The sequence below is a fragment of the Hippocampus comes genome, unplaced genomic scaffold (genome assembly GCF_001891065.2).
Source record: "Hippocampus comes isolate QL1 unplaced genomic scaffold, H_comes_QL1_v1.1 scaffold242, whole genome shotgun sequence".
In the NCBI taxonomy this organism is placed as follows: domain Eukaryota; kingdom Metazoa; phylum Chordata; class Actinopteri; order Syngnathiformes; family Syngnathidae; genus Hippocampus; species Hippocampus comes.
In genome coordinates this window covers 259,467-274,976 of record NW_017805385.1, presented here as the reverse complement: position 1 = coordinate 274,976, position 15,510 = coordinate 259,467, and the positions used below count along the sequence as shown (strand labels likewise).

At 39.4% G+C, this 15,510-nt stretch overlaps 1 protein-coding gene across 2 annotated transcripts; it reads right to left on the bottom strand.

Moving 5' to 3' along the window:
- Nucleotides 1-3,620: 3,620 nt before the first annotated feature.
- On the bottom strand, nt 3,621-13,788 carry LOC109517601 (phospholemman-like). Of its 2 annotated transcripts, none has more exons than XM_019872853.1 (9): nt 13,566-13,788; nt 10,981-11,037; nt 9,311-9,328; nt 9,187-9,213; nt 7,892-7,966; nt 5,956-5,992; nt 5,811-5,848; nt 5,666-5,692; nt 3,621-3,714 (listed from the first exon to the last, which is right to left on the bottom strand). In XM_019872853.1, the coding sequence occupies exons 2-8, from the start codon at nt 11,030-11,032 to the stop codon at nt 5,688-5,690; spliced, it is 252 nt and encodes an 83-aa protein (XP_019728412.1). In that variant the 5' UTR covers nt 11,033-11,037; nt 13,566-13,788; the 3' UTR covers nt 3,621-3,714; nt 5,666-5,687. The 2 variants fall into 2 exon arrangements, with proteins under 2 accessions (XP_019728412.1, XP_019728413.1); XM_019872854.1 differs by having other exon boundaries at nt 9,187-9,210; nt 13,566-13,785.
- Between the last annotated feature and the right edge of the window lie 1,722 nt (nt 13,789-15,510).

Genomic DNA, 15,510 nt, shown 5'->3' with positions numbered 1-15,510 from the left:
GTACGCTTCTGTTCTCATGATGCTGGCCTCTTGTTGCTCCAACAAAATACTGCATTTGCTATACAGCTGGAGTAGGCACTGCAATGAATGAGGAAAAAAAAAACGAGACAATTAGAATGTTACAGAAGTTGGACTTTACCACAAACTGAAGTGAACTCACCGTCTTTCTTTGGTATTTGAGTATCAGATGATCTGCAGGTAGAGAAAGAGAAAATAAAAGACATGAGTGCATTGGTCTTTGGGGTTTTCAAACATGCAGAGGCAGCACAGGATCAGGCGCATCCATTATCAGGAGTTCAGACTGTGACAAGGTCTGGAAGAAAGGGGCATTTATTTAGTCCATACTGTAGTTTGTCCAACAGAATCTTTTTTTTTTTTTTAACTCTTGTGTTTTCAAACAGGCGACATGCGAAAAATTTAGGCGTCACACTATACCAACACATGACGAGTGACCATTCTAAAAATTGTTCCAGAACTCGATCATGTCTTGGGGAGCATGTGTTTTTAATTGAGGAATGATGCAGGCTAGTATCCTTTGGTTGGTCCGCTGCTTCAAAAGGTTTAATTCATACAACATGCACAGGCCCAGCATCCACTAAACACTTCTTACTTGGATGAGGATTTTACACATTTAGTGCATTTGTTACCTGTTTGGGGAATGATACATTGGTTACTAATATATCAGTGTGTACACTCACTGTTCACTATGTCATGCGCACACACACACACACACACACACACACACACACACACACACACACACACACACACACACAATCTAAAGAGATCCAATCCAAGGGTGGAAGTGAAAATTCAGTCTTTGCAAAGTTAACCATAAACGTATGGTGGAAGTACCATATTTTCACAAATAATCAAGTGCCAATAGGTAGTCAGCTGTAAATTAATAATATTGTGACTCTGTGTTTTAAACCGCTGTTTCCCAACATTTGTTGATCCAAGGCACACATTTGACCAAAAAATAAATAAATAAATCTCACAGTATACTGCCACATAAAAATGTCACAAACGTATACTCTATGAATGGCAACGCATGAAAACACAGGTTAGTTGCATATTCTGCCATCTAGTGGAAGAGTATTTCATTGTTGCCTGTCACTATTCATCATTGGTTGGCATATAGAGAAATCAACAAATATAATTTGTAGTAAATAAATAGCAATTAAATGAAATTGCAAAGTTTTGTGCAGCAGACGCTATGATCTCTCTCCACACATGAATGTGCCAGGGCACAGTGCTTGGGAATCACTGGTCTATCCTGATTTAATGTGAAATGTTTTGCTAGCTTTCCAGGGGGCCCTAGTGAGCTTTTTTTTAAAAAACTTTATCGCACACATTTTCATCAGGATACACATGGTTGAAAAATTGGCACGTGAGAGCACCCAAAAGCCAAATAACAGTGATTCCAAGTTGCTCCAGTAAAAAGAAAATAGGTAACAAAAACAATGCAGTTCACCTAAGCTATTCATACCCAAGCCAAATTTCTTGTCGAAGTGAATTTTTATCTTGTGAATTGGCAAAACATGGTACTGACATTATGTATAAACTGAGCATTACTTTTGTAAAGTCATCAATTCTTTAGATCTCAATAGACTCTGCGTGTGGACCGAATAAAGAGTCCAGTGAGCGTACTACAGTGAAGGTATAAAAGAAGTAAAAACGTACTTAAGGCTATCAAAATGCCAGCCACAAACATGACAATGGCAAGGACAAGCCCTGTGGTCCTCAACGTCTCTTCATCTATTAGGAGACACAATCTGATAAATTTAAGGTAGATATTATGCATACACTTTTATCAGGCATATCTCTTACCATATTCAAAGTCATTATGGTCTGGAACCGTTGCTTCTGTGTGTAAAGAAACAAACAGTGTGAAGAGTGAATGCAGACCTCCTGTACAGCTGCAGTATTGCCTACACAAATCTCTGGAGTGTTTTTTCCCCCCTGTCAATGCTTTTCTCAGCAGAAAAGATGCACAGCAAAGAAAGGTGGAGCAGCAGAATCCACCACCAACACCACCAGTTTTTGTATTTACTTGCCTGTATTTTTCTGATTGATTGATTGGCATCTCAAGCCAAGCAGCAAGCTATCTCATTGGTATGCATGTTTCACATTTCATTTTAAATGCATTGCACTTATAATCTCTTTCAGGGCAAATGCAACTATAACATTTCCTAAAGACACACACACACACACACACACACACACACACACACTCGCAGAAGTGGTTTTGGAAAGTATAGCAGTCATGATTAAAAATGCATGGCGGATCCATTTTCTGAGTAGCTAATTCAAGATAATTCAAGCTTTAATTAATATTTTGAAGAAAATAAGCAAAGCATCAGTATGTGAGCCAACTTTTTGACCATGTTCTGATTATATAAAATGAACTGACCTGTGGTGCCCATGGTTTCAGCGCACGGATGCTGAAGATTTCCTCCAAATGAATAGACTTGCGGACTGCGGATGGGTGGGAACGGACTGAGCAGTCAGAAGCATCGCTCGCCTTCAAGTAAGCCCCCTGGTGGTGGGAGTCGAAAATTGCACTTGTCTGCTGCAACATACGGAAGCTATTTGACCGTTTACTTGATACTGTATGCTTGATATCGATATTAAAGTCCATGTACGCTTTTTGTCTTCACTAATACGTCAATTCAGCATACTGTTAGAACGATTGTATTGAAAAAAGAAGAAGAAAAAAAAAAAGAACAACCCCCCCCAAAAAAAGCAATAACACAAAACAACCACAATTTGAAAACATCTACAATGGAGGTTACTGGTGAGGCAAAACTGCGTTCTACTAATGAAGCACTTAATGTTAACTAGTCGTATTTTATGTCACCTGTAGTAGGTGAAGTCAAGTCCAACTTTATTGTCAAATTTAAGTATGCAGTTTTCAAGTTGTGCAGTGTTAGATTACTAATTATGGAGTTATCCTGTAAGTATGCCAAAGTTGTCCTCCTATTGAGAAAAAAGCTCATACTAGTACATAAGCCATCTCACTCATAGTCTTTTCCCATTGATTTTATGATATTCCTAGTGAAGCAACACTACAAGTGTAGCGTGGGCACGTCATTGTACAAGTGCTATTTTTTTTCATGAAACTGTTGCTTGAGATGAGGTTTTGCGGAGTTTGCTTTGGCAAGAGTGTAGTGCAGCCTCTTCCTGTAATATGTAAGGCAACGTTTAAACCTTTTACCCCCGCAGATGCCCAAATTTGCAGGAAATCCTTGTTTAGCAGCAATTGCCGCAGAGGCGGATGAAATGAGATGCAATTTTGCAGATAACCACTCTGTAGACGGCCACTTTGCACCACATAAATCACTCACGTTCATTGGTGGCGACCGAGCCAAATGCAACGTCAGCACAAGAGTGCGGCAGTGGGCTGCCTCCTGGCCCGCAACACATGGGCAGATTGCCAAAAATATGGTGGCATGCAGGAAATATAAAACACGGAGGCCTTTTTTGTATGATATTTTATGAGGCCATTTTGCTTTGCATCAATGCCATTGTCCATCAATTTACACAATTTGACTGCTCTGTTGTACCACGATGACAACGTAAATAGCATGTAAAGAAGAACAAAACAGATGAAAATGAGGCAAGTTTTAAAGTTGAATTCTTTATTATTGAAAAGATTGTCTTCAGCCGATAAGAAAAGAACATCTGCTGGCATCAAGGAGTAATGCTTGGTAACTGCAAAGAAATGAGGTAGAAGAGGAGTGGTAAAGGAAACTCATTTATCTTCAACAGCAAATTCAATTAGGTGAGGTTGTAGGCAGAGCTGTAGTTGGTCAAGTAAGGCCCAGAGTGCCATTCTTTACCTGGAATTTATTTGATCAGTCCTGTCATTTTTGGTGCATTCATTTGGCTGTTTTCCCCTTTAAAACAGTCAAGTCAAAATCGATGTATTCTTTTTTTCATTAATTTATCTCATTAAACAATTCATTGATTGACTTGCTGATATAATACAAGCAATACACTTTACAAAAAAAAAAAAAATCATTAAAATGAAATTACCGGTATTTGTAAATAGCCCAAAAATTATTCCAGCTATTTTGTTAGTAAGACTCACTGTATTATGTATTTATCTCTTTAATTGGTTAGATGACAGATTGTAAAAAATACAGTAAAATTTGTAACTAAAGTTATATTTACATCTTCAACTAAAATGTTTCTATTTTTTGTTAATTATAAACAACCGCTAAATTGGTGAATCATTATTTTAACACATTTACGATTTTGTATATTTTTCATTTACTTGTTCTGAAAATGTTGTCGTGATTTATTGCAGACAAAGATTTAACAATTCCATACATGGCAATGGCGAGTGATGAAAAAAGCGGAAGGGGCGTGGCCTGGACGGGGGCGTGGTTACTTACAAAAGTGGCACTAAACATGCTGAAGATGAAGTGTATTAAATTTACACAGTTTGAAAATTGAACAGAAAAAAATCCCAAGATCGCCACTATTCTTTCAAGTGAAAATTTGTGCAATTTTGCCTATGCATTCCTGGTGAGCACCAATATGTAACTCCAAATTTGCTGCTCAAAATCAAAACTAAAAAAGTAAACACATCCCCTGCCATATTTAAGATTTGTTCATGACTTGTATTCATAAAGTGTTGTGTAAATGTGATAAAAAGCTGTTGATTCTTACCTCATACAGTAACGTCTTTAGTTGTATCCGCTGACTAAGTTTGTTTGAAAAATGCCGATCCCAAGGAATAATTGCTCCGTCGAATGGCGATTTTGTCGGCATGTTTTTTCACCTTCGTTGCATGATCTGTCAGTGCCACGCATCCACGGGAGCCATAGTTAATTAAGTCACTACAATACACACAATAAGCTTTGCCTGCTACGTCTGGTTTCTTCAAAAATTGTCCAAGAGCTTCTGTAACTTCGTCGAACTTGGAACCAATTTTAACCTTTACAGTGACTTTTCTGTCAAGCCAGTCCAATCGGAATTTATTCTTGACATTTGAGTCAGTTTTTAGGATTGAAGACTCCTGATCTTTCGTCAAAATTTTCATAATTCCGCTCAAAACGATCCCAGAACAATGAATTTGCGAGACGAACAGGCCGCCATGAATCAGGTAAAGCAATATGTTACATGCAATTTGATTGGTCCAATCGCTTGTCGTTAACCAATCGCTGGGCCGTTTATAATCGAGCTAAGACTTCCGCAACAAATAATGCCTTCAGTGATCTGATTAGTTGAAGCTTTCATACACGTCCAATCGCAGGGCTGTTTACAAACGGAAAACGGAGAGACTGTTCGGGAGAGCTCGTGAAAACTCGACGATAAGGTACCTGACCGCCCCTAAAATTTTCTCAACGGATTTAGGCGATTCACAAAAATGATCAATTTAAGAAATAAAACGGCGGATTTCCGCGGATCCGCGGAAAATTGCCATGTATGCAATTCTGTATTCAATAATTGGTTGGAAGTTAAAAGGGGGGAATTGTGTTATTAATAAAATACAATAAACAATTTTCCATATTTTGTGCAGCCCATAAAGATAAATATAAAGTATTATAGTGAAACATTTTTTTTGAAAAATGACCAAAATCATAGGTTAGTTTTAAAACTCAAATCTGGAACTGAAGCACAAGTGTTTTCCCATCCCTGGTTTTGAGGTACTGACCAGCTGATCTTTGTCTTTGGGATTATGCTGTTCCCCCAAAAAAAAAAAAGAAAGAAAGTTTGATTACTTTGTTGACAACACACAAACAAACAAAAACATATATACAACAACAACAACAAAAAAAAAACAGCATAAATATACTTACCTCTTGGAACACCTGATTCCATATCTGGATTTCGTGACCTGGCCACAATTAGTAAATAGTTAAAATAGTCTACAATAGGCACAACTCACAACAAGCCTGCACACTGCACACACTGGATAGTTAACATGTAGATTTATTGACTCACCTTGACTTGTCACTCTTTTTACACACACATTTTCTACCTGTTCATGAGGGGAAAAAAAATTGTGATTACAAATAAAAGTCAAAAAATGTCACTGTGATATACTTCAATTTTCTATTCTTCGTAACAACACGGGGGGTAGGGCAAGAACAGCAATTCTCAACTACTGTCTGGAAAGTGTGAAACCAGGCAGAATGGAGGTGAAACAAAAAATCTCAATTTGATTATAAGGAGTAGGATGTCAAATTGTACGGGCTTATATTGAAAAGTAACCGAGGAGGCCTTGATTTATTCACTTTAGAATAATAGACTGTATTTTATTCTACAAACCCTTTACCGGTAATTTCAATGGACACCATGTGAGAACAAGGTTTCATTCTTGTAGCCGCACTAGATAGAGAGGTTGATGTGGGAAATCCCAAAGCAGGCTTGTGACCTACATGTTGTCAGGGCAAAGCATCTTGAAAGACAGCGCTAATCCTTTATTCTTCTATATTCATCCAATGAGAGGCGCCAGCGGTGTCTTTCGCTGGCAGGAAGTCTCTCAGGGCTCAGTTTTTTTTTTTAAGAGCCAAACAGTAAACTTGCACAGCACCGCTCTCCTTTACGTTCTGCTTTTATGCACTGTCTTTATGATTTGTCAGTGTTTCTAGCTGTTTTTTTAAAATGATGTTTCTCCAATGCCAACCTCATCGTGAATAACTGAGAAACCCTGTCGCCCTCCTCTACTCAACTTCATAAACCGTGAAAAACAAGTGTGACTAAAAAAATATTTACGACATGCTAATTGGATTTCGGCAGTAATGTGTCACCGTTTTGCAGAGTGAGTCACTTTTTAAATGAATACATTTGACAAACCGAGAAACTGTTTCCAAATATGGAATGTAACTGTGATTAGGCTGGGACGACATTAGTGGGAGAGGCAGCTACTATACTTGATTTATTTTATTACATGTTTAAGGTATGTATGATAAAACCCCACCCACTTTTACAAATTCCTCTATTCGCTGAAAAACGTATGTGCATTTTCATACTCTTTCTGCAATGCCCTACGATGCCACAAGATGGCGACAATGCAATGGCTAAACAGGCAGTCATTTATCGGTGTCAAGGAAGTATGATGAATTAATATCTCAAATGAGAGACTAAAATCTTCATCTGCCAGAGAGGATCTGAGTTCAGCCTGGGTTGAAAGCAGAAGTTATGGAGAACGTTCGATTCCGGTGAATGTTTTTGTCCTGCTGAGCGATGACACCAATTTTTTTTTTCAAAAATGAAATCATCTGTAAGCCATTTCATTTTAAGTTTAAGAAATTATAGTCTTTGTGGTATGTTCATGTTTTAAACTATCAATAAAGGAAATTCTTGAATTTGTCTTTTGTCTTTTTTTTTGTGGGGCGGGGGGGGCAATGCAGGGGCATCAATTACTTGCATGATTTCGGCAGTCAAGGCAGGACTCAGTCCATAGCTCACACAAATAGAAGAGGGTTTAATATTATTTTTTTCCAATTCCAAAAATAGCAAGCAACCAGTTAAGGGCGTACCCCCGCCCCCACACACACACACTCGCCCAAAGTCAGCTGGAGAAAAGGGCCTTTTCCAAACTTCAAAACGTGTTCTTGAGATTAGCAATGACTTTTCCAGAGGGATGAGCTTTTTTTTTCCCAACATCAAATGCGTGCTGCCCGTTATCCGGTAGATAAAGTATTTAACCAAGAGAAGCAACGAGAACACCGTCCACAGGCTGTGTTTGTTCTTGTGTGTTGCTTATGGGTTGTTTTGGTATATGCTGTCCGAGCGCTGCCTGGTGGGAGGAAAGTTTGAGCAAAGAGGAGTCTAGTGATAAGGTACGACCGGTATGAGAGAGGGTGTGTGAGAGCTGATATTAGACTACCCTCCCTTCATGATATGAGCGCACAGATGTGTTGTAAATACTCACTGACGATGAGGGCGATGCCTAGGAGGAACAGCACGACAGCAAAAACCAGGCCACCGATCCTCAGCGTTTCATAGTCTGTCAAAATTCCAAGATTAAATTGCAGGGATACAGATTGGTACATTATGGACACACATTAAATGAAATATGTCATTCAAGGCTGTCAATTGAAAAAAAAAATCCTAAATTCAACTTCCCGCACAACCTGCTGGTGAGACCACCAAGTCGAGCTGTCCTCTAAACCATCAACGCAGAAATAGCTTCACCCAAAGAAAGGCAGGTTGAATCTATATTAAAATATATCATTCTTTCTCATATGGTGGCCATGGGCATTTTTTTAAAACTCAAATGGAGCGATTGTAATATTGAATAAAAAAAAAAAAAAAAGAAAAGAAAAGAAAATGAGAAATGCAGAGAAAGGGCAAGAACCAAGGACTGGGCAGAACAAATCTGAAGGCGTGAAGTACGCCAAAACAAAGACACGGATGATCTTTGAATGCAACATGTTAGACTTCACAATTTAATGAATCTGCGAATGACACATTACATTTAGTAATAGCTGCTGCTTTGCCTAGCAACAAAGTTCAAATGGGCTGAGCAGTTAATACTTTAATGTCCGTGTTTAAACAAGACAATTACAGGACCGAGATGTTTATTTCCCAAGGGAAGAAAGGAGGTGTCGCTTTGGGGAAAGACATTTAATTATTCAAGTGGACAACGCTATGAGTGACATTGCGTCTATGAGAGCAGGGATCACGATTTCATGAGCTTCTTAACAGCAAAGAGATGAAAGTAAGTCGCCAGCAACAATTTCAATGTCTATTTTACCGTATTCAATTGATCAGTGGTTACTAATAGTAAAGAAACACATGACGTGATAACTGTGACGTATCAATAAAACACCACTGCTCAAAATGTATTACGGCAAAAATATGAGTTCACATGCTCAGTAGTTTTATGGTGGGGTAATCAATGGTATGGAAATAACTCATGTCAACAGGTGCAACTGGAAATCTCCATTCAGCCGGCGAATAATACTTTTGCTGTCTTAAAAGAGGCGGCCCAATAAATCATTACTGTTCTCAACAGGGTTTATCCAGTCTACATTATTAATAAGCTTAAAACAGAGTTATGGAAAATGTTGACTTTCAGTGCTGATATTGTGTGGACAAAGAAAATATCCAATTTCAAGAGAAAATCCACAGCTCGTGTGGAAATAAGGAAATGCAAGTGTGAGATGCCATAATCTGACTTTGCAGATGTTTCCTTTCAGAGATTTGTAAGACTTGCTCACTTACCATATTCAAAAGCGCTGTCGTAGTCTGCTTGAATAAAACAGAGAGAAGAAAGATTTGAGTGACTGATCGACACACCTTACTTCTGCCTTGGCGATACCAGAATGTGAACTCAGACGAAACGCACCTTTTTCGCTGTCTGCGGCTGAAATTGTGAAGACAAAAAGTAGACAAACATCATTAAAGAGCCAAAAGTATACAAAGCATCTCAAAGTATTGTGATTATGAATTCTTTTGCCAGTTGTCTACAATTTAATTGATTTGAATGCTCGCTTGCAGCTGCCTTTCTGATGAGCCTAACTCTAACCCCTGAACCCAACCTATAAACCCTAATACAAACCTCTAACTCTAGCCACTATCCCTAACCCCTAACCTAACCAAAATGCCCAACCTTAACCCTAAACCTACTTAACACAACGCCCTAACTCTAAACCCTCACCCTAAGCATAACAAAAAACCCAAACCCTAACCTATAACCCTCACCCCCTAAACCTAACCCAAACGTAACCCCTAACCCTAACCCAGGTGTCAGCAACCTTTTACACTCAAATAGCAATTTTGACCTGGTTTCCACGGAAAAGATAACAGTGGGAGCCGCAAAGACTTTTTGACATCCGAAATGACGATGCTAGCCAAATATAAATCCCTCTCTCTCTCTCTCTCTCTGTGTGTATATTTTTTTTTATATATATATATATACACACACACACACACACACACACACACACACACACACACACACTTTCCACTTGTAGTGTGTTTCTTATAAAATCTTTTCTATATCCCATATCCCATATCTGAGCATTTCCCAAGCAGTCACAAAATTTGCATAGGTAGTCGGTAGTCGAATTTGCAGACTTCATCCACTTCTTGAACTGATTTTTTCTCAGATGAGCCTTCCGCATCAGTTGCACTGTATTTTCTTAACAGCAGAACACTAGTTCGTCACCATTACAGAACTTCCTTTTTCATCTCAACAGTATTTTTATAGCAACATTTTTATAGCAACACTGCCACCTAGTGTACAGTCAGAAACAAAACAGAAGTGATACACGTTTTTGAGACAAACAACATACACTTCAATCAGACACTTGTAATTTCCTTTTCCAAGCCACGCAGAGCCCCAACATAAGGATGAAACTAGCCGCATACGGCTCCGGAGCCGCGGGTTGCTGACCCCTGCCGTAACCCTAATGCTAACTCTAACCCTTAACCTGAACCCCCTAAACATTACCCCAACCCTAAGTTATCCTCCATTTAGATGTTTTCCTCAGCATTTCTTAGCCCCCCCCCCCAAAACAAACAAATAAATAAATAAATACCAAAAAAAAAAGCCTTCACTAGAGGAATGTTCAAATCCGGAGTAGAAAAGTCATGTAGATGTGTGTGCAATGAACAATTCTTAACATTCATGAGTATCGGCGTATCTGCGTAACATCAAGCAGAGCGAATGACATGCAGGAAGAGAATACATGTACAATCAGGTGGAGGAAAAACCCAGCAGCAGCCAAAAGACTTTATTGTTCAAACAAAGGACACATGAATATGACTTTAAACGGTACTTCCTTCACTGTGAAAAAAAAAATATGAACATGAAAATTTGGGTGACAAAGTCATGCAAATCGTTTCAGAATCGTTTTGCGTTTCAAACAAGCAGCGCATGACAGGCAAGTCTGGCAAGAGTATCAAAAGGGCCATGTGACCGCCAATGGGAGAGAGACTGTACATAAATGAATGTTTCAGAGATAGACGCAGGAGGTGTCATTGAAAATACAGTACCCCAAAAATCATCCTCACCGAGAGCAGAAGTCAACCAGGAGACAAATGCCACAATCAGCAAAAGATCCATTGTAGCTGGCGAGGAGAAAAAAACAAGCGTTAATGAAGGTGACTTTATTTCTAGTTCGGGTCAATTTTTGAGTGAAATTTCAAGATGAACCCATGACGCGCTACAACTTTTCCAGGTGAACTTCAATTGACCTTCTCAAAATCTTTCGTATGCACATGTCCAACTGCTCAATGTTTCAGTCCTTTTTTGCACAACTAGCAGTTACTGTATTCAACAAAGAGAATGCATGAACTGCTTCTTTCGTGAGACCATAATAAGTAAATTATATGGCTTGTAAGTATAGACGGATGCTGGAAAAAAAAAACCTCCACCTAATTCACATTTTATAGTCCAGTTTGAGTGTAATCTATTTTTTGTTCCCTACACTTGAGTCCAGAGTCAATCAACAACCCAAAGTGAACCAATTGATAAATTAAACAATCATTTTAGCATATTGTTTTGTTTTCTCTGGACGAAGAAGTTAAAGTGCACAAAAGCAACTCCTGTCTTAGGCTACTATAAATCCTTCAACTGTCCAAATTATTATTGCTTGGCTTTCTTTTCAAACGATGGAAAAAAACTCAAAACCTTTCAGTGTGTCTACAATTAGTTGGGTCTCTGGACAATCTGGACATCTATCAAGTGTGAAATGTAACAACCAAGTAACCTTTTGTCGTTACTTATTTCTGAAAATGTGTCAGTGAGCGAGCCGTTCTGTTATGTAAAAGTGGTGCTAATTTACATTTTAACCCCCCCGGCTTTCCCTGCTTGACAGGATCAACTAAGCCTGGTGAAGATTCAGAGCCACTTTCAAGCTGTGGCCAGAGTTTTCAGACTACATTATCTAAAACAGTCAACAGTCAAATGCAGAAACACTATCATGAAGAAACTTCCACATCCCCCACGGGTGTGACTCTCCTGCTGTCGTGTGAAAGTCAAAAGGTAAGAAGAGCTGCATAGATGGATGCATAGAGTTGCATCCAGAGGTGCTATCTTCTGATAAGCAGCACATAGTTGCTGGGTGAAAGGTGTTGACGTGGTTGCGCAGGGTATTTGTGTGTCCATGTCCCACATACACACAGTGTAGAGTGCGAGGTGCTGTATCCACAGATAAAAATGCTTTATTAGGGTAAGCGGTTCAGATAATGGATAGATGTCTAGGTGGGCTCTCTCCCCAACCCCCCGCTTCCATAGAAGCAGTCTCTGGCCTTGCTCTTCATGGCAATGATTCACACTGAGTAAGGACATTTGTGAGTAAATTGAGATAGCAGTATTTAAGTTTACATAGCTTTAGTGGCTTTTGTTTCTATTACATTTTGCAAAGGTGAGATATGCTTTGGCTCTGTTAAAGCTGGGAAACACTGCCTTAGAGCAATGCAGTTTTGAGTTCTACAGTCAACACCTCCTGACTGGGACAGCGCAGGATCTATTTAAGGCAACTCACATCCTCCGTTGTCCAAGATCACCGGTGTTGAGTTGCATTTGCTATTTGGTGAGAGGGTTTGACTGTTGTGTTTGTTGACAGGAACCCACAGCCACCGTTTCATCGACATCATTATCTAGCAGTGTATTGTTGTTTTAAAGCTCACAAAAATATGTTTGCTTACCGGCTCCGCAGCTATACACTGACAAGTTTATGTCCAGCTGTGTGCAGATGGATGACAATTTAAAAGACTTCAGGCCGAAGAAGACCCTTGGCGGGAAGCACACACAACCACAAGAATGCCAAAATATGTAAAGAAATCACACCGATTTGGAAACATAAAGCCCTGGCATTTGTGAGTATTGTCCACTGCAAAGGATAAAGTTTATGTAAGGAGAGCCAAGGCTTTCCTCCCTGCCACAAGCCTTCTTAAACACTGCTGAGATTTCAAGCATGGAGTGGAGAGAAATGAACACTTCATCCGTGGAAAATGGGATTAACAAAAACCTGCCAATCAAGTTTAATCAAACAAGCGCAGGATGAGTTATACCAATAGGCATCGGTCCAATAATTGAATGAAAGGGATATAATGAAAGTCTAAGAGCAACACTTTCAAAGAAATTATCTCGGATTATAATAACACAGGATTAACAATGGGGGAAGGACGGGGGGTAATTGGAAAACGCACCAGTGTCAACCATAAGCAAATCGTTGTCGGAGTTCACGTTCTCGCAAAACAACGCGATATCCACCGATGAGTTCATTCTTGGTTTCTAACTGTTGAACGCAACAGCATATAAATGAGTACCAATGAACTTCACAAAATGAAAGAAAGAAAGAAAGAAAATAAAGGGATAAATCGTAACAAGTAAATGGAAGAAAGAAATGGGCACGCTTGTATTATTCATTTGCGAGACTAAAGCGGCTTGTGGTCATTAAATAGTCACATGCTGCCGTGGGCATTTGGATGAAAGTCGGGGGCTGCAACTGCAGACGACAAAAATAGGTCTAGGTCAAATTGAACAAACGTGAATTGACTGAAATATTTTGGAAGTGTAGATATTACAGTGCAGTGCGTTTCAGGCAATACGCAAATACATCGATGTAGACGACTCAAAAACGAGAACTTACCACGTTTGATGACGCAAATGTTACCTCCACCCAACTTAGGTGTACCTCCTTTACTTTAAAAAGTTTTCCTTCAGCAGCAAGTCCCCGGCAGAAAAAACTGGAATCCGCTATGATGTTTCAAAGAAAAAAAAATTACATCTGATTTACGAGGAATTGGAGAACTCTTTTTACTGCGTGTCTTGTTTGGTCCACTGAGGAATGAAGGAGGAGGAGGGGGCGGGCGGTGGTGTGAAGTTACTCTCTGGCGTGCAAATGCAATGCAACCAACCATAGGACAATTCATTAGGGACACCAAGAACCATGCCCAGTTCTGATTGAAACAGTCAGAGTTGTATTTCATCAAGTATTTATTGAGCATTTTATCGCAATGTTGATCGATTTTCTTATTACAATGTTATTTAGTCAGGATGTGTTTTTGTTTTTCTCATGTACGAAAGCACAAAGACACTTTCTACAGTAGGCCTACTTGTCGTCATTTGGGTTGTGGGTGAGCTGGAGCCTACCCCCACTGCACACAAACAAACCATTCATACTTAGATTCACACCTATGGGCAATTATGCTTGTTTTTGGCGGAATGTTGGAGAAAGCCATGCAGTACCCGAAGAAAACACATACAAGCATGGTGAAAAACTGCACACATGAAGACGGTAGCTGAGATTTGAACCGTTGAAGACTTGCTTATCACTAGTTGCTGTCACCTTGTTCAAGAAATAGGCCTACTGCTCTAAGTTTTGATATTTGATACATGTTGTGACTTGCGAGTACAGGAAGTATGTCCTTGAGCTGGATTCAAGATAAGACACAAAGATCACAAATTAGACTTGCACAGTGGTGTCATGGGAATGTGTTAGTGTTTCACCAAAATAAAAGCAGATAATAACAGTAGATTGTTGTGCGCTCTATCAGTCTATTGGTGCCTAGCTATGTTCTCAAGGTCTCCTCCACACCAAACTGACACATTCTCTCCTGTGGGACGAGCAAATAAAGAGCCGGCTGGACAAACTGTAGAATGTGACTCAGTATATAGTTGAGTCAGGGTTATTGATTGGAGCCTAAATGATGTAGAGGTTAATTAAAAAAAATCCTCTGAATCGTTTGATAGGTGTGAAAAGGATTGCAATGATTTCCCATGGCCTTCACAGTCAACAGCACTGAAGCCAATGAAACATCTACAGGACATGTATGGACTGGCATGACTGACAAGCCATTCACTCATTTAATTTTTTTTTTTTTTGAAGAGAGGTGTTCAATTGATATATACAGAGGAGTTTCAAAGAAACCCTCAGGCTTTTCATCCTTCAAACCTTCAACATTTTATTTGACAGCTGTCCATTCACACAGTAGCCTCAACATTAAGTGCAAAGAATTCCAATACACGAGATGCCTTTACAAAGATAATACAGGTACCTGATTTAGCTACACGAGGGAGGCAGAATCCCTTTCACACGATGCAGTGCAATTCTACACCACTACAAATTAGTACAACAAAAAACATAACGGTGATTAAAAACTGAACATCGTCTTTCGGTACAGATCTTGTCATTGACCACATGTACCAAACCAAATTGTGGATTGTGTGAAGTTATGTGATATTACACTTATGCTTGTAAACCTCTTGTTATGCTTTGTTATTGTCTTTTGGGGTGATCTCTTTTCTTTTACTCATACCAAGATATAACATTGATGAGAAACTGTAGTAAAAACCACATAAATTTGACTCATACACGGGAAGCACAGATGGAGGCACAGAAAGACAGCTGACATTTTATTATTATTGGCCAAAAAAAAGTGGTGGGGGGTGGGGAGTCAGGAAATACGCTATCACGTATTTAACAAAAAAGATGAGGGAGTGACAGCAGCACCAGGCTTGCGCCAGACAATGGAACATTCTTCTCCACTAGATGGAGATGTTAGTCAAGAAAGGGAGGCTGAAGTGAGGGGGGG

Coding starts and splice junctions, on each gene's coding strand:
- LOC109517601 (XM_019872853.1), bottom strand. CDS start 11,032: ATGGATCTTTTGCTGATTGTGGCATTTGTCTCCTGGTTGACTTCTGCT. Junction 7,967..9,186: donor CGACAGCGCTTTTGAATATG/GTAAGTGAGCAA, acceptor GAATTTTGACAG/ACTATGAAACGCTGAGGATC. Junction 5,849..5,955: donor AAAAAGAGTGACAAGTCAAG/GTGAGTCAATAA, acceptor AATTGTGGCCAG/GTCACGAAATCCAGATATGG.